The sequence below is a fragment of the Squalius cephalus genome (genome assembly GCF_949319135.1).
Source record: "Squalius cephalus genome assembly, chromosome: 7".
NCBI classification, from domain to species: Eukaryota; Metazoa; Chordata; class Actinopteri; order Cypriniformes; family Leuciscidae; genus Squalius; species Squalius cephalus.
This window is the reverse complement of record NC_137128.1, coordinates 12,899,269-12,916,896: the sequence shown is the minus strand read 5'-3', so window position 1 is coordinate 12,916,896 and position 17,628 is coordinate 12,899,269. Positions and strand designations below refer to the sequence as shown.

General features: G+C 39.7%; 1 protein-coding gene across 2 annotated transcripts in view; it reads right to left on the bottom strand.

The window, feature by feature from the left end:
• Positions 1–1,884: 1,884 nt before the first annotated feature.
• wnt9a (wingless-type MMTV integration site family, member 9A) overlaps positions 1,885–17,628 on the bottom strand; it is a 65,760-nt gene continuing 50,016 nt past the window's right edge. For both annotated transcript variants that reach the window (XM_079875254.1, XM_079875255.1), the window contains one exon: positions 1,885–5,997. In XM_079875254.1, the coding sequence (XP_079731380.1) occupies positions 5,509–5,997 (489 nt within the window). In that variant the 3' untranslated portion in view covers positions 1,885–5,508. The remainder of the gene's footprint in view (positions 5,998–17,628) is intronic.

The window sequence follows — 17,628 nt, the reverse complement described above, 5'->3', positions numbered from 1 at the left end:
ATTAAAATATAATTTAATTGAATGAAACCCAAAGATTTTTAACCCTTCAGATCACTTTTACAACTTTTAACAGTAGAGAGGATTACCTTTAGTAAAACTGGTCAAGTTGGATATGACGATATAAATTAAGATCTTTCTTTTTTTCATTTTATGACCTGCACACCTATGATGCTTGGAACTACTCCATTGATTAGGGTCCAAGCATTGAAATTGCACAGGGCCCTATTTTTTTCCTATGGAAAATGTATTTATTTATTTTAATCGTTTGGGTGTTTTTGAGGCCCTTAACATGCTCAAAAACTCTTTGTACACATGTCGGAATCGTCGGCCATTAGGGCACGGGCGTGGGGAGGGGGGTCTCTACAGTGCCCCCTTTGATTGACTCTTGCACATATATGTAAGCAACTTGGTATACATGTAGTTCTCATCGAGCTGAACAACTTCTGCACTGCAAGACATGTGCTCCATTCAACAGGAAGTCAGCTATTTAGGGTTTTGTGAAAAACGCATACACTGAACTTTTTAATACTCCTCCTAGGGAATTCAAGCGATTGCCAAGACATGATGACAAGACATTGAGGATGTTAAATTGCAAAGTTTTTTGATATCTCGAACGGTTTGGTCGTGGCAAGGCTATAAATTAATGGCGAAAAAAGGGAAACAGAAAGTCTGTTCATTGAAGGAGGCTGATGACATGGATGTGACTATTGTGAGTCCATGTCATAGAGCCACCAACTGGTAGCAGGAAGTGTGTCACTTTAAAAATTCTCTGTAGTGGACCCTTTTTTTAAATCCTGGAGATTTAATCAGATCAACATCAATTCTAGTCAGTCTAATCCAAAGACCTCTGCAATTCTAAATTGCAAAGCTTTTGAATCTTCATTGAAATGAGTGTTTGTGTTGGCCTGACAAATTTTAATGTTTTGGTGTGAAACAGGAGATTTTTGTAACTCAAACAATGTCCAGTCTGCCCCCAAATTCCAGTGTTTGTTCAGAGTTCTGGAACTGTAGACATCTACATGCCAATATTCAGTTATAATCATTGGCAACAGGAACTGACATGTTTTACACTGTGATACACTCCCCTAACATGCACCAAGGTGTGATCAATGATGCTTGCAGCTTTAATTCTTTCTTTTTTTCTTTACATTTGGACTCATTTCTTTATTTTAAAGATGATTTCATTTTTCATTCATCAGATTTTTCATTCATCAGATAAGTCATTTCTGATCAACAATTTTCAGATAAATAAAATCCCCACATCTTAAGTCCTATAAAATCAGAAACACAGAATCTCAGCATTCTTTAAAAAATCTTTTATTATTTCAGATTTTCTTGCCTTTGTTATACAAAGATGTTAAATAACTTAAATACATTCTTACCAGTCATTCATGATCAGTTTATACCTACAAGCTATACACATGAGGTAGAGGAAAATAATTTAGAGGAAAATAGTTTACCATAAGACAAGAAAAAGTGGACAAAGACAAACTACTGAAAAATCTCTGCCCTTAAAAGAAAAAGAATGCATTTTAACAGTTGCAGCATTGCACAAACCCAGACAAAAATCAGAATAGTGACCAGGCCATTAGAATTTAAGAGAGAGAAAAAAATAACATTGGTCAAATTCTAAGTGTCTGTGATCCACTTTTAATGAATGTAAGTCTAAACAATGAACTCACTTGCTGGTTCTTAACGTTATGTTTATTTGATTCAATAATCAATATAGTACTATAAAATTGTTCAGTATTACCATTTTGCTACAAAGAAAGATTGCTACAGCTAACTGGGATATATATATATATATATATATATATATATATATATATATATATATATATATATATATATATATATATATATATATATATTCTTACTGTGGGTGTTGAAGTTTAGTATTGGTTACATGCTAATATTCTTACTCTTTGGTATGTATTCCTTATAATGAAATAAGGAAAAGTTGCATTTCAGACATAAGAGCAGAATTAAAATATAGAGTGTTGGCATTTCTCTTTATCTTTGACCATCAGGAACAATTACACTGAGAGGGGAAAAAAACATTATACCTCAACCCCAAAAAGCAAATACCCAGTTGTAGGCCAAATGGAAGAAAAAATATATAGAAAATCATCTAGAACTTTACAAAATGTACAAATAACACATGCTCATAAAACATTTAAAAAATAAGTTATATATTGTCTCTGTGTCCTTTTCCCCCTACCAAATACATTTTATACAGGTTGCATTGGAAAGTAAGATTAAGGAACCAAGACAACAACAACAAAAACAGAAAGAAAATGAAAATCTAAAAAAAAGCCTTTACTGATTACTGAGAACATGCAGCATGCCAAAAATGCAACTATATATGATATCTACATTGTTTGTCAAAATACTTATTGAGCTGTGATGTGAACAGGCATCTGAGGAGAATTGCATCTCATTTGTTTGTCTTTGCTGTTTTCTGTTCAACTCTGCTGTGAGCAGACACCATGAAAGACTAGATATAGCCATTATGGTTGTAGTGTGCTAAGGTGTTTGTGTTTCCAAGCATTCTTTAATTTGCATGTCTCCCCATCAACTACTTGGAATTCAGCTCATTACTTTAAATGAAATAAAAAATTGGTAACAGGCCTTTATGTATAATGCATTTAAAGGAATGCATAATGTACGGTATAATGCATTATATCTTTTCATAAATATCTGAAACCAAAGTAAAAATGCATTATAATATTTGCAGATTCCTTGTTACATTTGAAATTGGTTGTTTGTCATGTATTATAATGTATTATAACTGTGGTTACAATTATTCATGAGACCATACAATGCATTATAAGGTGTATACAAATTCATTTCAGATTTAAAAATGCTTTTATAATGCATTATACATAAAGGCTTTAAGCAAAGTGTTACCAAAAATGAATCCCTTCTCAGACAGAAATATTTCCTATGTACTCGTACACCCTTGTGTTTCTATTTAAATTTTGCATCAAATTATTCTCTGAATTATTTTTATTACTATCAGTATGGAATATCAGCATTTTTGGCAGGCATATATATAAACATTTTTACTTTAGATCGTATGCAAATTTGCACAAGTAAATGTATCTTGTTTAATGGATGTTTTGATATTTTTACTGGGATACAGGACACAATAATAATACAACGATTTTTTTGTAGTGCTGTCATGTTTGACTTTTTCATATTTATGTGGATGTCATTTTTAGTTGAGAATTTGCTTATCTTCAATGTATCACAAAAACATTACTAGTTGAATCATCCACCTTATGTTTTCGCAACATTTGTTCAAAAAATAACAAAAAGTATATTCGCTACTTTTAAAGATTTGACACAAATAAGATTTAAAATAAAATACAGTGCTTTCCAGATGACATATACTTTCACAGAGATCATAGCGACATAGGTGTGCTTTCTGAGGATAATTTCGTAACAGCATAACATTTATTTACAAAGCACTGAACTTGGCACTTCATACAAAGTTTTGGGGAAAAACAGTTTGAGTCTGAATTTAATTTAACTTAAAACATCAAGTTAGACAGATCTAAACATCAGTATTCTGGAAACTTTTGTCCAAATGCATGTAAGGGGTATGCATGTGCCTCACTTTTGTCTGTATGCCACAGGATTATAACCATAGCTATTTACAACTTAAAAAAAAAATAATAAATAAAAGATTTTCCAAGCTTCAGTGCGTTTTTTTATTTTATTTTTTTACTTATTGTCGGTCTCTCACTCAGTAGTTCATTCACACTAAACTAAAAAAATAAAGAGCATATATAATTCATTTATATATTTTGTCATATCTTTGTTTCTATATAATTTATTTACACTGAGTGGATCTCAACAGAGTTTGGTGATATGGATACAAAGTCATATATTGTCAAAATTCTGTGTTTTAAATTATTAAAAGTCTGATCAGAAACTTAGATCTTGTCATTTGGTCACACAGCGGTATTCTCCATGCCAGCTGTTATGTTAAATAATTTTCAAAAATATGGAATTTCATTGTTCTATTTTACAATATATGGACTACTTCATCCATATATTAAAAAAAATGTTGTGTTCAGCCTCTCAACAATTGTGAATAGATTCAATGAAACAGTCATTTTAGAAGAACCACTGATTGATTAACAAGCATGGGCATTTGAATCTAAAAACTGTCCACCATAATTTTCCAAAATCAATATCTGCTGGAAAATGTATTAACTCTGAGGTTAATTATTTCCCCCTAGAAATGCATTGCAGAAAAGGGGAAATTTCTTTCTTTCCAATGCAGATTAGTGGCCCATATTTGCTGTCATGTTTATTCTCAACTTTTATTTGCTCCCTCCAGTTGCCTGTGAAACTGACAGAGCATTAAGTGACCATGAACCATAGCATATTTCATATTTAACTAGCATTGTCCTGAAAAGCACTGCTGCAACGATTACAGCACTGAATCAGCAGCTTTAAATGAGGATGGACAGATCTGTCATCAAGCGGAAGCCTAAATCATGGAGACTAATGCTCATTGTGATATCTCCAGGATTTCTTTACCATCGAATGGTGCATAGTGGTTTCACTTGTTCCCTGAACAGTCATTTGTAGAGTTCATTTAAGGCAGAGTTAAATCTTAAATAGACTGGCAAAGACTTCCACTGTCAAGCAAAAGAAAAGTAAAAAAAAGTAAAAGCAAATCATTTTCATTCCTTGCAAGAACTATTCCTTGCGGTGTTCCACAAATTATATCCACAGAAAAACACAAATCAAAAGTATTGCTTTCCTAAGGGCCTTGTCAAAGAGAGAGATACAACACAAATGCAAGCACACAAACAATAAAACATTTGTGTGGTTAGTGGTTATTTAACATACTCAGATAAGTGGTGTATATAATAGAATTATAATGTAATTTTATCTATGTACATATGCATACACACTATTGTGTGGGTGTAGAATACATGTGCATGTAGAATAAATCTGACACCATTTTGTCATTGCAAATTCCATCTCCAAATTAAATCATTTGGAATAAAGTCACATAGAAACACATACTCTTACACATACGGCTTGAGACATTTCAAGCTATTATTCAAATCATTGGATCAATAATTGTCTGTCCAAGACTGGACTTTACCGCTGATTGATATTTTGGCAGACAAATTACTCTGTGAAATGTTTAATTTAGTTCCAAAGTGTCGCTTAAAACTGTAGACCATTCCCTTAGGCTTGGTATATTACACAGCTTTCACACTGCTCCACATGGAAAACAGAAAAAAATATAATAATAATAATAATAATAATAATAATAAAATAAAACGTCCTGCAAAACCTCTCAAAAAGTGCTTTCATCTTTTTTTAAACTAATTTGATGCATTTGAGACCTTTCCCCAAACTAGGACAAGGGAATCCACCTAAACTTTTCACTTCTTCTTTCTTTTTGGCTTCCACTCATTAATTTCTCTCCACTGTTCCTAGACTGGTGAAAGATATTCTGCATGATTGTGATGGTTTTTACCCCTTACAGGTGTAAACCTCTTCTCTTTGTGTGCACTGTTTGCATTCAACATAGCAGCACCAGCGCACCTGGCACTGGCACGGTCTCGTCACCACTCGGCTCTGAGTGTTGTGCCCCCTGCCACAGCAGATGGCCTCGCAGTTCTTATCCTTGTAGCATTTGCGGGCCAAGGTGCCCGCTGAATATTTGCTAGGCCTGCAAAAATTCGGCGAGTCCTCAATGTGAAGAAGATCGGGGGTGCGGGGAATGAGGTCTGGTCGAGGGCCTGGAGGGGGCTGTTGCCCCTGGGATCGGGTCTGGGAGATCTCCCCCTCCCCAGTTGCCTCGTTGGTGGAGCTGGCCACTTTGACTGAAGTCTCGTAACGCTGTTTGAGCTGCTTACCAATTTCATGAAAGGGCGCCAGCTGCCTCCAGCATGTTTGCACGGTACACGAACCTGAAACTCCGTGACACTTACAGGTGGTCTCCACCCCAGCCTTGATGACCTGTGCGGGACAAATGTTGAAAGAAGTGAGACACAACACATCAAAGGAATTATAGTTTTACCAAACATCAACATTTATGTCTCCAGTTATCTCAGCAGACACAGCAAAGAGCTCAGCTGCGATACATGAAAGACACAGTAAGTGCAGTGTTTACCAAACCCTTATGTTACCCTGTATATTGAAAAATCTTTAAAGGTCAGTTAAACTGATGGGCAATGTTATTTACAAAACAAGAATTACAAAAGCACATTGAGGCAATAACGTTGATGTTCCCACATAGTTTGATTGCTGTAACCCTTTCCAAGACTGAAAAACAATATAATACAGGGCACCGAGGAGTAGGTATTATCCTCATTCTTACTTAATTGCCATAATTATGGCTTTATCAAAAGCAGCATCAGCTGTCATGAAAAAGCTGTGCTTTAAACAGTCAGTTATACACAAGGATACAATTTTTAAAAAGAAGTTTGACCAAATAAATTATTATAATGATAGCTGTGGAAACTTTAAATTCAATCACAATATAATATGTGGAGGTTTTTTTTTTTTTTTTTTTTTTTTTTTTTTTATGTTTTTTTATGTTTTTAATCACCACTGACATGCAACAAAGTAGAGTTGTTGGATTTTCATTAGGGAAATTCCATAGACATAATGATTTTTATAATGTATAAACTGTATATTCTATCCCATAACACCATCACAGAAAGCTTTCTGCATTTTTAGATTTTCAAATAATAATCACTTAGTATGATTTATAAGCTGTTTTCCTCATGGGGAATAAAACATCCCCACAAGTACAAGGATTTTGGATATTGCCGAAATTTTGTGGTTATATTTTGTCCCGATAATGTAGGGTATACCTAAACCACCCCCACCATACACACACACACACACACACACACACATACAAACAAACTTGATTTAACCTAAAATCGAAATTAAGTCATTGTCTCACCATGGTGGGTAGCCACACAAGGAGAATAAAAAAAGCCCTGCTTGCAATCATCCATATAATAGCAGTGAATGCCAACCAGCATCAAGGGGTCATTTGATGCTTTTTAATGTTTCCCTTTTCCTTTAGTGTGTAATGTATCTGTGTGTAAATATAAGATCTGCAAATTTACAAAGCTCATAGTCTCCCACAAAGAGATGTATGCTATCTAACAGAGAACACTGCTCCAGACTGGCCTAAAACACCTTGATCGAAGTCTAGATAGTACTTTTAGTTTGTATTTCTTCAGGTCATACCTTCCTTTGTTTGATTTCCCACCTCTCTTTAGTTACTATGGTCACGTCATTATTAGTTCCTTTGTTTCAGCTGTGTTCTAATTACCTTGTTTATCTCGCATATAGTTGTATAGTTGTAACGAGTATCTTCACTCATTGTCTGGGGCCTGTTCTTCGTACGTTGCTTAAAACATCCGAGATCAAATTACACATCCAAGATGATATCATCGTGTTTATCATGATCTGGCTAATTAGGTTCTTCAAACACACTTGCCGGATATGATTAGTATAGCTGGATTGAGTTATCTGAGATAATTGCGCGTTCATGCGCTAGTTTAAAAGGGGATATGTGTCGATAGTAGAAACATTGATCAGCAACGCTGCTATTGGCTGTTCAGCGTGGCCAAAGAGCGGGCTCAGTTTTTCTCCTCAGCAGAGCAAGAACTAATAGTCGAAGTTTATTCGGAATTTTAATGTTTGGCAAAAAGTAGCAGACAATTTAAATCCGTTAGAAGTGGCCATGTTAGATGTTTTTATCACTTAATAGCCTATATTCTTGTATTTTAATAATTGCATAATTACTTTGTTCATTGTAATGTCAGAGTCACCACACTAGAACATGGGAACAAATAAAAGTGAAGTACAAAAATATTCTACATAATGGTAATGTTTAGTTATATTACAGTCTATAAAAGGCACTGTTAAATAAATGGTTGTCTGTTTATAAAAGCAACCAAGAAAAAGGCTGAGAAAAAAAGAAAAGAATATATCTTAGTAGCCTACAGTGTAAAATAATTTTTGCTGCATTAAATTAAGGCCGCATAGTCATTTCAACTGTTAAATCTTGAGTAATGATGAATTGCTTTGACTTGTGAAAGTGAAAACTGATAAACTTATGTTAATGTAAAAATATTTTGCCATGAGTTATTGATCACATTTTTCAGAGTGTAGTTCATTGTAATTGTTCCCAAGAAAGTGGTGGCTGAAATATGTGCAGTAAGTGGACATTTTCTAACTTTCCAAAGGAAAGAAAGTATAAGACTTTGTAATGTCCATTTGTTTCCATTGCACTGGACAGTGAATAAACCCTCTCAGATAACTGTCATATGGAGGAACTAGCCTACCTGCAAGTGCATAAATAACTTTACTTAATTTATACTTGTATGCTTTATGGCTGAATATAAGTTGCAGGATTCCACATCTACAGAAAGGCCTTGTACTGTTCTCGCTGAGGTGTAACAACTCCAACTAAACAGTGAGCTAAACTCTCTCTATTCATGAACATGAAGAAATCCAAAATTCCTTGTATGCAGATTTATTTTCTTCACATTGTACTGAATCCATACATATGAGATGAGTGATGAGAAATGAGAGAGTGAAACTAGAAAACAAACAGCAAAATACTGAAATTAGCTAAGCCACTTAGCTTTCATGAACATTACTTTTACAGCACAAAATCAAATGCTTAAAAGTTATCTTAGTCAGAACAAAGATTATATACATACAAGCGATGCTTCTGCTGGGGAATCAACGGGCAAGATGAATTTTCTCTGACAAAATGACTGTCTGCATTTTTAACCAGTCTGCCGTTTCTATCGCGTTTCTAATGCGGTTTCCTACTTCCTGTTTTAGCTCAGTTAACAAACGTCAAAATAAGAGTCTGCATGAAACTGAAAGTATACCAAATTAAAAGCATAAAAATTAAACTTAAATGCCTGAAGGGCAGAACACTCCCCGTCTGACCTTAAAGGTCACTATTAACTATCAAATGTCTCAGAATCTTCAGTCTTTGGGCAGAAGAAGAACTACTTCTGACACTGGTCTCAAGAACACCTTCGCAGAACCTTGATCTGATGTCCTGAGCTCCACCTTCCTTACTTTGCTGTCTCTCCCAGGGAAGACAGCTGTGATCCTTGCCATAGGCCATGTGTTACGTGCAGCTTGACTGTCCTTCAGGAGCACAATGTCCCCTTCTTTCAGGTCCCGTTGAGAATCTCTCCATTTCTGGCGGACTTGCAGGGTGGGGAGGAACTCCTGACGCCAGCGACGCCAGAATCTGTCAGCGAGAGCTTGGACTTGTTTCCATTGTCTACTGAAAAGATCCTTTTCTGTGAAGTCTCCGAGCGGTGGGGCAACCCCAACCTTCTGGGTAAGTATCATTGCAGGAGACAATATGAACGGTGACTCTGGGTCAGTGGAGACTGGAATGAGAGGCCTGCCATTGATTATCGCAGTCACTTCCATCATGAGTGTGCACAGGACGTCGTGGGTAAGTTGGATGTTCTCTTGAAGCAGGATTGCATCGAGGATCCGTCTTGATAGGCCTATCATACGTTCCCATGATCCACCCATATGGGACGCATGAGGAGGATTAAACACCCATGAGCACCCTTGTTGACTCAAGAAGTTCTGCACTTTGAAGTCAGGTTGTTGTCGGCTTAATCCCAGTTCTTTTGCAGCTGCCACAAAGTTTGTTCCGCAGTCCGATCTTATCTGCTTTGCAGGTCCCCGTATGGCAAAGAAACGTCTCAATGCATTGATGCAACTGGACGTGTCTAGGGAGTCAATGATCTCGATGTGCACGGCTCGGGAGCTCATACAGCAGAAGAGCATTGCCCACCTTTTACTTTGGGCCTGTCCACCTCGTGTACGCCTGGAGACGATTTGCCATGGTCCAAACACATCCACTCCTACATAAGTGAAGGGTGGACATGTGTGCAAGCGTTCTGGAGGCAAGTCTGCCATAAGTTGTTCCTCTGTTCTTCGGCGTAACTTCCGGCACACTACACATTTGTGCAAGACAGAGGCAATAAGCCGTTTTCCACCTATGATCCAGAAGCCCGCTGCTCTCAGGGCCCCTTCTGTGAAGTGGCGGCCTTGATGCTTTACCTCTTCATGATATTGTCGCACCAACAGCAGAGAAACTTGGCTGGTCTTGGGCAAGATGATGGGGTTTTTTTCTTGAGTGCTCAAGTCAGTGTGTTTTAATCTGCCACCAACACAAATCAGATCACCTTCAAGAACAGGTCTGAGTTTGTGAAGAGAACTGTCCTTGGTTACAGCTTGTCCAAGCTCAAGAACTGCGAGCTCTTTTGCATAAACACCTTCCTGTGCTGCTCTGATGATGATGTGTCTCGCCTGAGACAACTCATCCGGAGTACGTGGGAGGTTGCAGTGATGCCATCCCTTACATTCACTGGACTTGTTGTGTCTATAAGCACTGGCTATGTGGATGAGTAGGGCAATAGCCCTGGTGAGGGAGTGCATACATGAAAACCGCTGAAACCGCGTGGTGGTAAGACCTCGGTTTTGAGTCTGAGTAAGAAAACTACTCACTTCAGGTCGTATTTCCATGTCTGATTCTGGGTTGACAAGTTCAAACATCCAGCTTGTATCTGTGTCAGATGGATTTGGTTTGTGTAAAAAGGCTGGTCCAGTGAACCACATAGTCTTTGTCAGTTGGGACGCAGGAACTGACCTGGATGCGTGGTCAGCCGGGTTGTCCTCTGTGTTGACGTAGAACCATTGGTTAGGCCTTGTGGATTGACGAATTCGTCTGACTCGATTGTGAACGTAGACGTAGAAGCGTTTTGTCTGATTGTAAATGTAACCAAGCACAACCTTGCTGTCACAATAGAACTTGATCTCATCAAGCTTCAGGTCCAGTTCATCTTGGATAAGTTCGGCGACTTCCACGGCTAATACTGCGGCACACAATTCCAACCGAGGAATGGTAGGTTCGGACTGTGGTGCCAGCTTAGCCTTCCCTAGAATGAATCCTACTTCGACTTGTCCCTCAGCTTGAATGGTCCTGAGATATGCCACAACTCCAATGGCTTTTGTGGACGCGTCGGAGAACACACATAGCTCTTTGTGTACAGCATTGGAAAGTGACGTTGCTGTGTATGAACGAGGGATATGCAGCTTACTTAAGTCATGGAGTGACTCACGCCATGCTTCCCATTGCTTCAACTTTTGTTCTGGAAGAGGATCATCCCAGTCGCATGTGTTGACACGGAGTTCCCTCAAGAGACTTTTGCCTTCAATAATCACCGGTGCGACCATGCCTAAAGGATCGAAGACACTATTCACCGTTGACAGAACTCCCCTGCGAGTGAAGGGTTTCTTGTGCTCTGAGACTGTGAATGTGAAAGTGTCTGTTGTTGTCTCCCACAGCAGTCCCAAACTGCGTTGCACTGGTGTAACTTCACCACTCAAGTCAAGGTCTTTCAGAACTGCTCTGTCCTCTGGTGCAAAGGCCTGAAGAACAGCTTCATTGTTTGAGGCAAACTTGTGAAGCCTCAAATTCGATTCACTGAGAGAGGTCTGTGTTCTCTGTAGCAGACTGATGGCTTCAGCTTCAGTTGGCACACTGATGAGCCCATCATCTACGTAAAAATGATGTTCAACAAACTGGACCGTGTCTTCTCCGTATTTGTGTGCACCTTCATGGATGGCTCTCCTTAGTCCGTAGATGGCAACGGATGGTGACGGACTGTTGCCGAAAACATGGACCCTCATCCTGTAGTCGATAATGTCCTTAGACATGTCATTGTCTCTGTACCACAAAAACCTTAGGTAGTTCCTGTGGTCTCTGCGGACAAGAAAGCAGTGGAACATCTGCTGTATGTCAGCGATCACTGCTACCTGTTCCTTGCGGAAGCGGATCAGCACCCCAATGAGTGAGTTATTGAGGTCTGGGCCTGACAGAAGAACACCATTTAGAGATGTGCCGAAGTACTTTGCGCTGGAGTCAAACACCACGCGGATGCTTCCAGGCTTTTGCGGGTGGTAAACTCCGAAAGTAGGCAGGTACCAACACTCTTCATTCTCCTCCAGTGGAGGAGCTACTTCTGCATGTCTGTTGTCAAATATTTTCTTCATGAATTCTAGAAACTGGTCTCTCATCTCAGTTTTTCTCCGCAGCGTTTTCTCCAGGGAGGCAAAGCGAGTGAACACCTGTTCGCGGTTGTTGGACAAGCGTTGACGGGGAACTCTAAAGGGTAGAGGAGCGACCCAGTTGTTTGACGTGTCTCTATACATTTCTTGGTCCATGATTTCCAAAAAGATTGTGTCCTCCATGGACTGGGCGGGTTTGTTGTCGGACTCAGTCTCACTGAAGACATGTAGTCCAAGGGCCTCCAACGATGCCTTGTGTGGTTTGTTCTTCTGCTCCTTGCCATTGGACACATCTTCATTCAGCTTCATGAAGCCTTTACATGGTCTGAGAATAGAGGGTCGGCCATTCTCTAGCACACTTGTCTTCATTGCACTTACAGCTGGTTTGTGTGCATTTCCTAGGCACACGTCTCCTACCAAGACCCATCCCAAATCCAGTCTTTGTGCAAAGGGGGCGTTGTGAGGTCCGCTCACTTGCTGTCGGACTTTATGGACTCTCACAATGTCTCTGCCTAGCAAAAGGAGGATTTCCGCCTTGGGGTCGAGTTCTGGTATGTGTGCTGCTACTCTTCGTAAGTGAGGATGGTGACGGGCTGCATCAGGCGTCGGTATTTCAGAGCGATCAATGAGAATGTCATTACACTCAATTAGCGGTGGTAGCAATAGGCTAGTCTGCCTATCAAGCGATTCGACCTGGAAACCCTCTGCCTTTCTGCCTGACGTCTCAACCAATCCGGCACAGGTCTTCAATGTGTTAGGGAATGGTTGGCCCTTGATGTTGAAAAGCTCGAAGAAATCTGAACGCACCAGTGAAGGTTACTTTGATCATCCAAAATAACGTACATGTTTTTTGCCTTTTCACGTTGACCTTGAGGGTATATTCGTACCAGACAGATCTTCGAGCAGGATCTTGCTGTACGATCTGGACCACATACCTGGGTGCAGTGTGAGGAGATGGCTGTGCTGTCGCTAACATGTTCCTCTTCCTCCCCGCCATTATCTGGTGGGGGTGTAGGCCTTCTGTAGACTTGAGGTGGTGGACCTGGATGCATAGCAGCATGATGTCGTTCACTGTAGCACTCCAGGCACTTTACTGCTGCTTTACAGTCTCTTGCAAGATGACTTGCTGATATGCAGCACTTGAAACAAATTCCATTCTCCTTGAGAATGCGCTTTCTTTCTTCAAGAGTCTTCCCTCTAAATACTCTGCATTTCCTTAGAGAATGTGGTTTGTTGTGAATGGGGGAGTTTTTCTCTGGCCCACCGGGCTTTCTCTCAGGTGAGTTCGCAGGTGGGTCTTTACCTGAAGAGATGTCTGTCTTGTAAACGGACATTTTTCTTCCATGATTATTTGAGACTACCTTGTCTGACTTCAGTCCGTTGTTGCTGGCGTATAGAAGCATGAAACTGGGATCATTCCTCCGGCGTGCTTCGTCGCAGATGAAATCGGCAAAGTAATCAAATGGGGGGAAGTAGCCTTTGTTATCTTCTTTAAATTTTGAGCCAACTGAGAGCCATTTCTCCTGTAGCCCGTGAGGGAGTTTCTCCACGATGGGCCCAATGCCTCTGGCGGTATCCAGGTAGGCCAATCCTGCGAGGTAACCTTCTTCTCTGGCACCCTGTATTTCCATAAGAAGATCGCCTAAGTCTCTCAGCTTCCCATAATCTTTGGTTGATATTCTTGGGAATTCATCCAATCTCTTAAAAAGAGACTTCTCCATTACTTCAGGCGCAGCGTAGCACTCTTGGAGGCGATCCCAGGCCTTTTTAAGTGCTACATCTGGGTTCCCGACATGCACAGAGCGAATCCTTTTGATGTGTTTCACAGACTCTGGTCCGAGCCATTTAATCAGCAAATCTAACATTTCAGTAGAGGTGAGTCCTAAGCCTGTAGTAGCATTGCTAAATGATGACTGCCATGCTAAATAATTTTCAGGTTTATCATCGAATCGGTAGAGACTTGTACTCACTAAATCACGACGAGCCAGGTATCGTGCCAGGTGTTCTGTTTCAGGTGTCACGCTTGGGTTGGATGAAGCATACACAGGCACGTATGATGGCGCTGTTGCTTTAAGTGGTGATTTGTGAGGATGATGTGTTGTCTTGGGTTTTGTAGGGTGTCCGTGGTCTCTATCAGGTGTTGTGTGAAGTCCACCGTCTCTAATGGGTGCTGTATGATGTCCATCATATCTTACCAGACCTGCATGACCTCCATTAAGTGGTGTGCTGATGTGGGTTACATCCCTGAATTTAGCATGGTTGCTGAAAAATGGCTTTGTCACCGCTGTGTTATACTCAGATGGTCTGTTATGGGTTTCAACCTCTTCTTGCCCATCCACTAACTGTAAGTTGCGTTCTGCTGGAGGATTCCATGTGACGTAGCTCCCTTCTGACCATGTTGCATCAGGTAATGTTGCATTGGCAGATGGTTGAGTTTGTGGTACGTTGTGTTCAGCTTGTGCTTCAACATATTCATTAGTGCGTGTTACAATTTCATTTTGTAAATTTGCTTGAGAAGATACATCGGTCTTGATTGAACCTTCTAGATCTAGTTCGGCTGCTTCTAATGCCTCAGCTTGGGCAATAGCTGCGGCTGCCTCTCTTTGAAGTTCCAGTGCGCCTAGTTCGGCTTCCAGCTTTGCTTTGCCTAATTGTAGCTCTGCTTCCTTCTCTGCCCTTTGTACCTTCAGCTCTGCTTCTTTCTCAGCAAATGCTGCTCGTGCCTTCGCCGCCTCTGCTTTAGCGCGCGCCCTTACCGCTGCACTCGATGCCGATGAGTGAGAGCTCCTTGATTTTCTTGTGCGCGCAGATGCATTGTCAGTCCTTTCAGATTCCATTTTACTTATCTTGCTTATCTACTTGCTTCTCAAGATGTTGAAAACTCCAGCCGGATTGCGCTTTTTCACTGTACTGTTCTCGCTGAGGTGTAACAACTCCAACTAAACAGTGAGCTAAACTCTCTCTATTCATGAACATGAAGAAATCCAAAATTCCTTGTATGCAGATTTATTTTCTTCACATTGTACTGAATCCATACATATGAGATGAGTGATGAGAAATGAGAGAGTGAAACTAGAAAACAAACAGCAAAATACTGAAATTAGCTAAGCCACTTAGCTTTCATGAACATTACTTTTACAGCACAAAATCAAATGCTTAAAAGTTATCTTAGTCAGAACAAAGATTATATACATACAAGCGATGCTTCTGCTGGGGAATCAACGGGCAAGATGAATTTTCTCTGACAAAATGACTGTCTGCATTTTTAACCAGTCTGCCGTTTCTATCGCGTTTCTAATGCGGTTTCCTACTTCCTGTTTTAGCTCAGTTAACAAACGTCAAAATAAGAGTCTGCATGAAACTGAAAGTATACCAAATTAAAAGCATAAAAATTAAACTTAAATGCCTGAAGGGCAGAACAGGCCTACAGAAGAGTCTGCACAGACAGAGGAGACATAGGCCTACAGGTGGGCAGTGTATATAGCCAACTTTTCCTTTTTATTTGTTGCATGAGGCATGTGTCTAATATCTCTTGTTGCAGGCACTTGACCACTGGCTTTTCTTTACAAAGAACAATTGAAATAAAACTCAAGGAACTAAGTATATTTGTCTTTTATTAAACATTTAATGAAAAGTGGGGTTTTTTTTTTTTTTTTGGCAATGTTGTGTAATATGACACATGCAACAGTGTCCCAGGCCCTGTCAGGTGTGCAACCCTCAGACTTTTCAGACACTGAAATCTTCCCTTTAGTTAGCCAAAGTTAATTTCATTGTGTGCCCTTGTCCTGGCAAGAGCTGCATTGTAACTGGTTTGGGTCAGGGAATGGGGTCATAAAACACCTGTCTGCAGGCAGGAACATGTCATAATCACCTATGAAAAATGCAGTTCTGTTAGGATCAGCATAAGTGTATGTAATACAGTGAGCTTGATATTTAATTGTGGAACTTTCCTTGCCACTTTCAAATAATGTGCATAAATGTGAATCATGCACAGATCATGCACAGATCCTGGCCATTTTGCTTTCACATTTGTGATATGGAAGATTTTAGTCAGCTGCCTTTTTTAATTTGATATAATATTACTAATCTGGAATATTAAGAATCACAATAGTAACTGGGCTGCACATTTACATTGTGAACCCCCTATCTGTTCACATAATCCCCTTCATTGAGGCCTTGATGGCAGCCTATGGTCAGCCTATAGTCTATGGTACCAATCACGTTAGTGAAGCCTGAGTGACATATACTGTAATCGGCATGGTCATGATTGCATGATCTTCATAAAAAATGATGATAGCCTAAAAAAAACCTGCTTTAAAAAAACTGCTTTACAAAATTGGGTCTTAAGTGGCTTGGAAATGCCACAAAAAAAAAAAAAAACTGTTTTTTAAACCTAAAAGCGCCAGGTAAACTCCGAATGACACGACAGACAGCACTTTCCATCAAGTTCTCCACATCTCCAATAGTGTAAAGGAAAGAGCCACTCGCAAATAATCTTAGGGGAATGCAAACAGTTTGTGCTGTAGTTAAAGCCCGAATCCGACAAGTCGAAAATAAATGTGCGTTTCCAACAAATTAATAATGTAAACGACAATCTCACAAGTAGGGCTGGGCGATATATCGATATAAAAAATATATCGATATATTTTTAAATGCGATATGAAATTAGACCATATCGCATATATCAATATAGCTCAAATTTGCGCTCTGCTCCCCACGCCTCCGCTCCTCCTTTTCCACTTTGCGTGTGTGTTTAGAGCATGTTATGTTACGAGAGGCGAATCATGACTAGCCTACTTCAGAAAACCCAGCACAATAGGAACTACCAGTCAGTGACATAAGTGTACGCTGAAATAAAGTCTTTCACCTCAGAAAAACGGACTTTCTTGTCCTGTCAGCCATTATCCTGTGCTCGGAGCGCACACTCAATGGCACGCGCAAATGCGGCAGCGCGCGCTGTGTATCGCCTCACTGATCAAGTGCAAAAGAAACTACGAGCATGCAATGCCGTTACGTTGTACATTACACGAAATAAAAGTAATGCAGGTATGATTTTCATTCTATTCACCAGGAGCAGTTTCCATGTTTCATTAACAGTTATTGTTAATATTGTGTATTCACCATGTTCGTTTTTAACCCCAAAATTCACCATGGTCGTTTTTCACCATGGTCGTTATTAAAGGAGAACTCCGGTCAATTTTAACATTGAGCTCATTTTTTTGTACATTTGGAGTGCTGTCAATACAGAGAACAACGACAAAAATTGGTGTTGCCTACACCGTGTTATCCTCTTTTTAAAATTTGCACCCTGTTGACTTCAATGGGGCAAGTTTTAAACCTGCTTTTAGCCTCTTAACATCCTTGATGTGTCATTACAAGTGCACAGGTCATGTGAGTGATTACTTCGGAGTGAACGCGGGTCAATCTGACTGCAGTAGATGTGAAAGTTATGAATAAAAATGCTATTTATTTAACCAGCGCTCATACCTGTATTTACATCCTGTT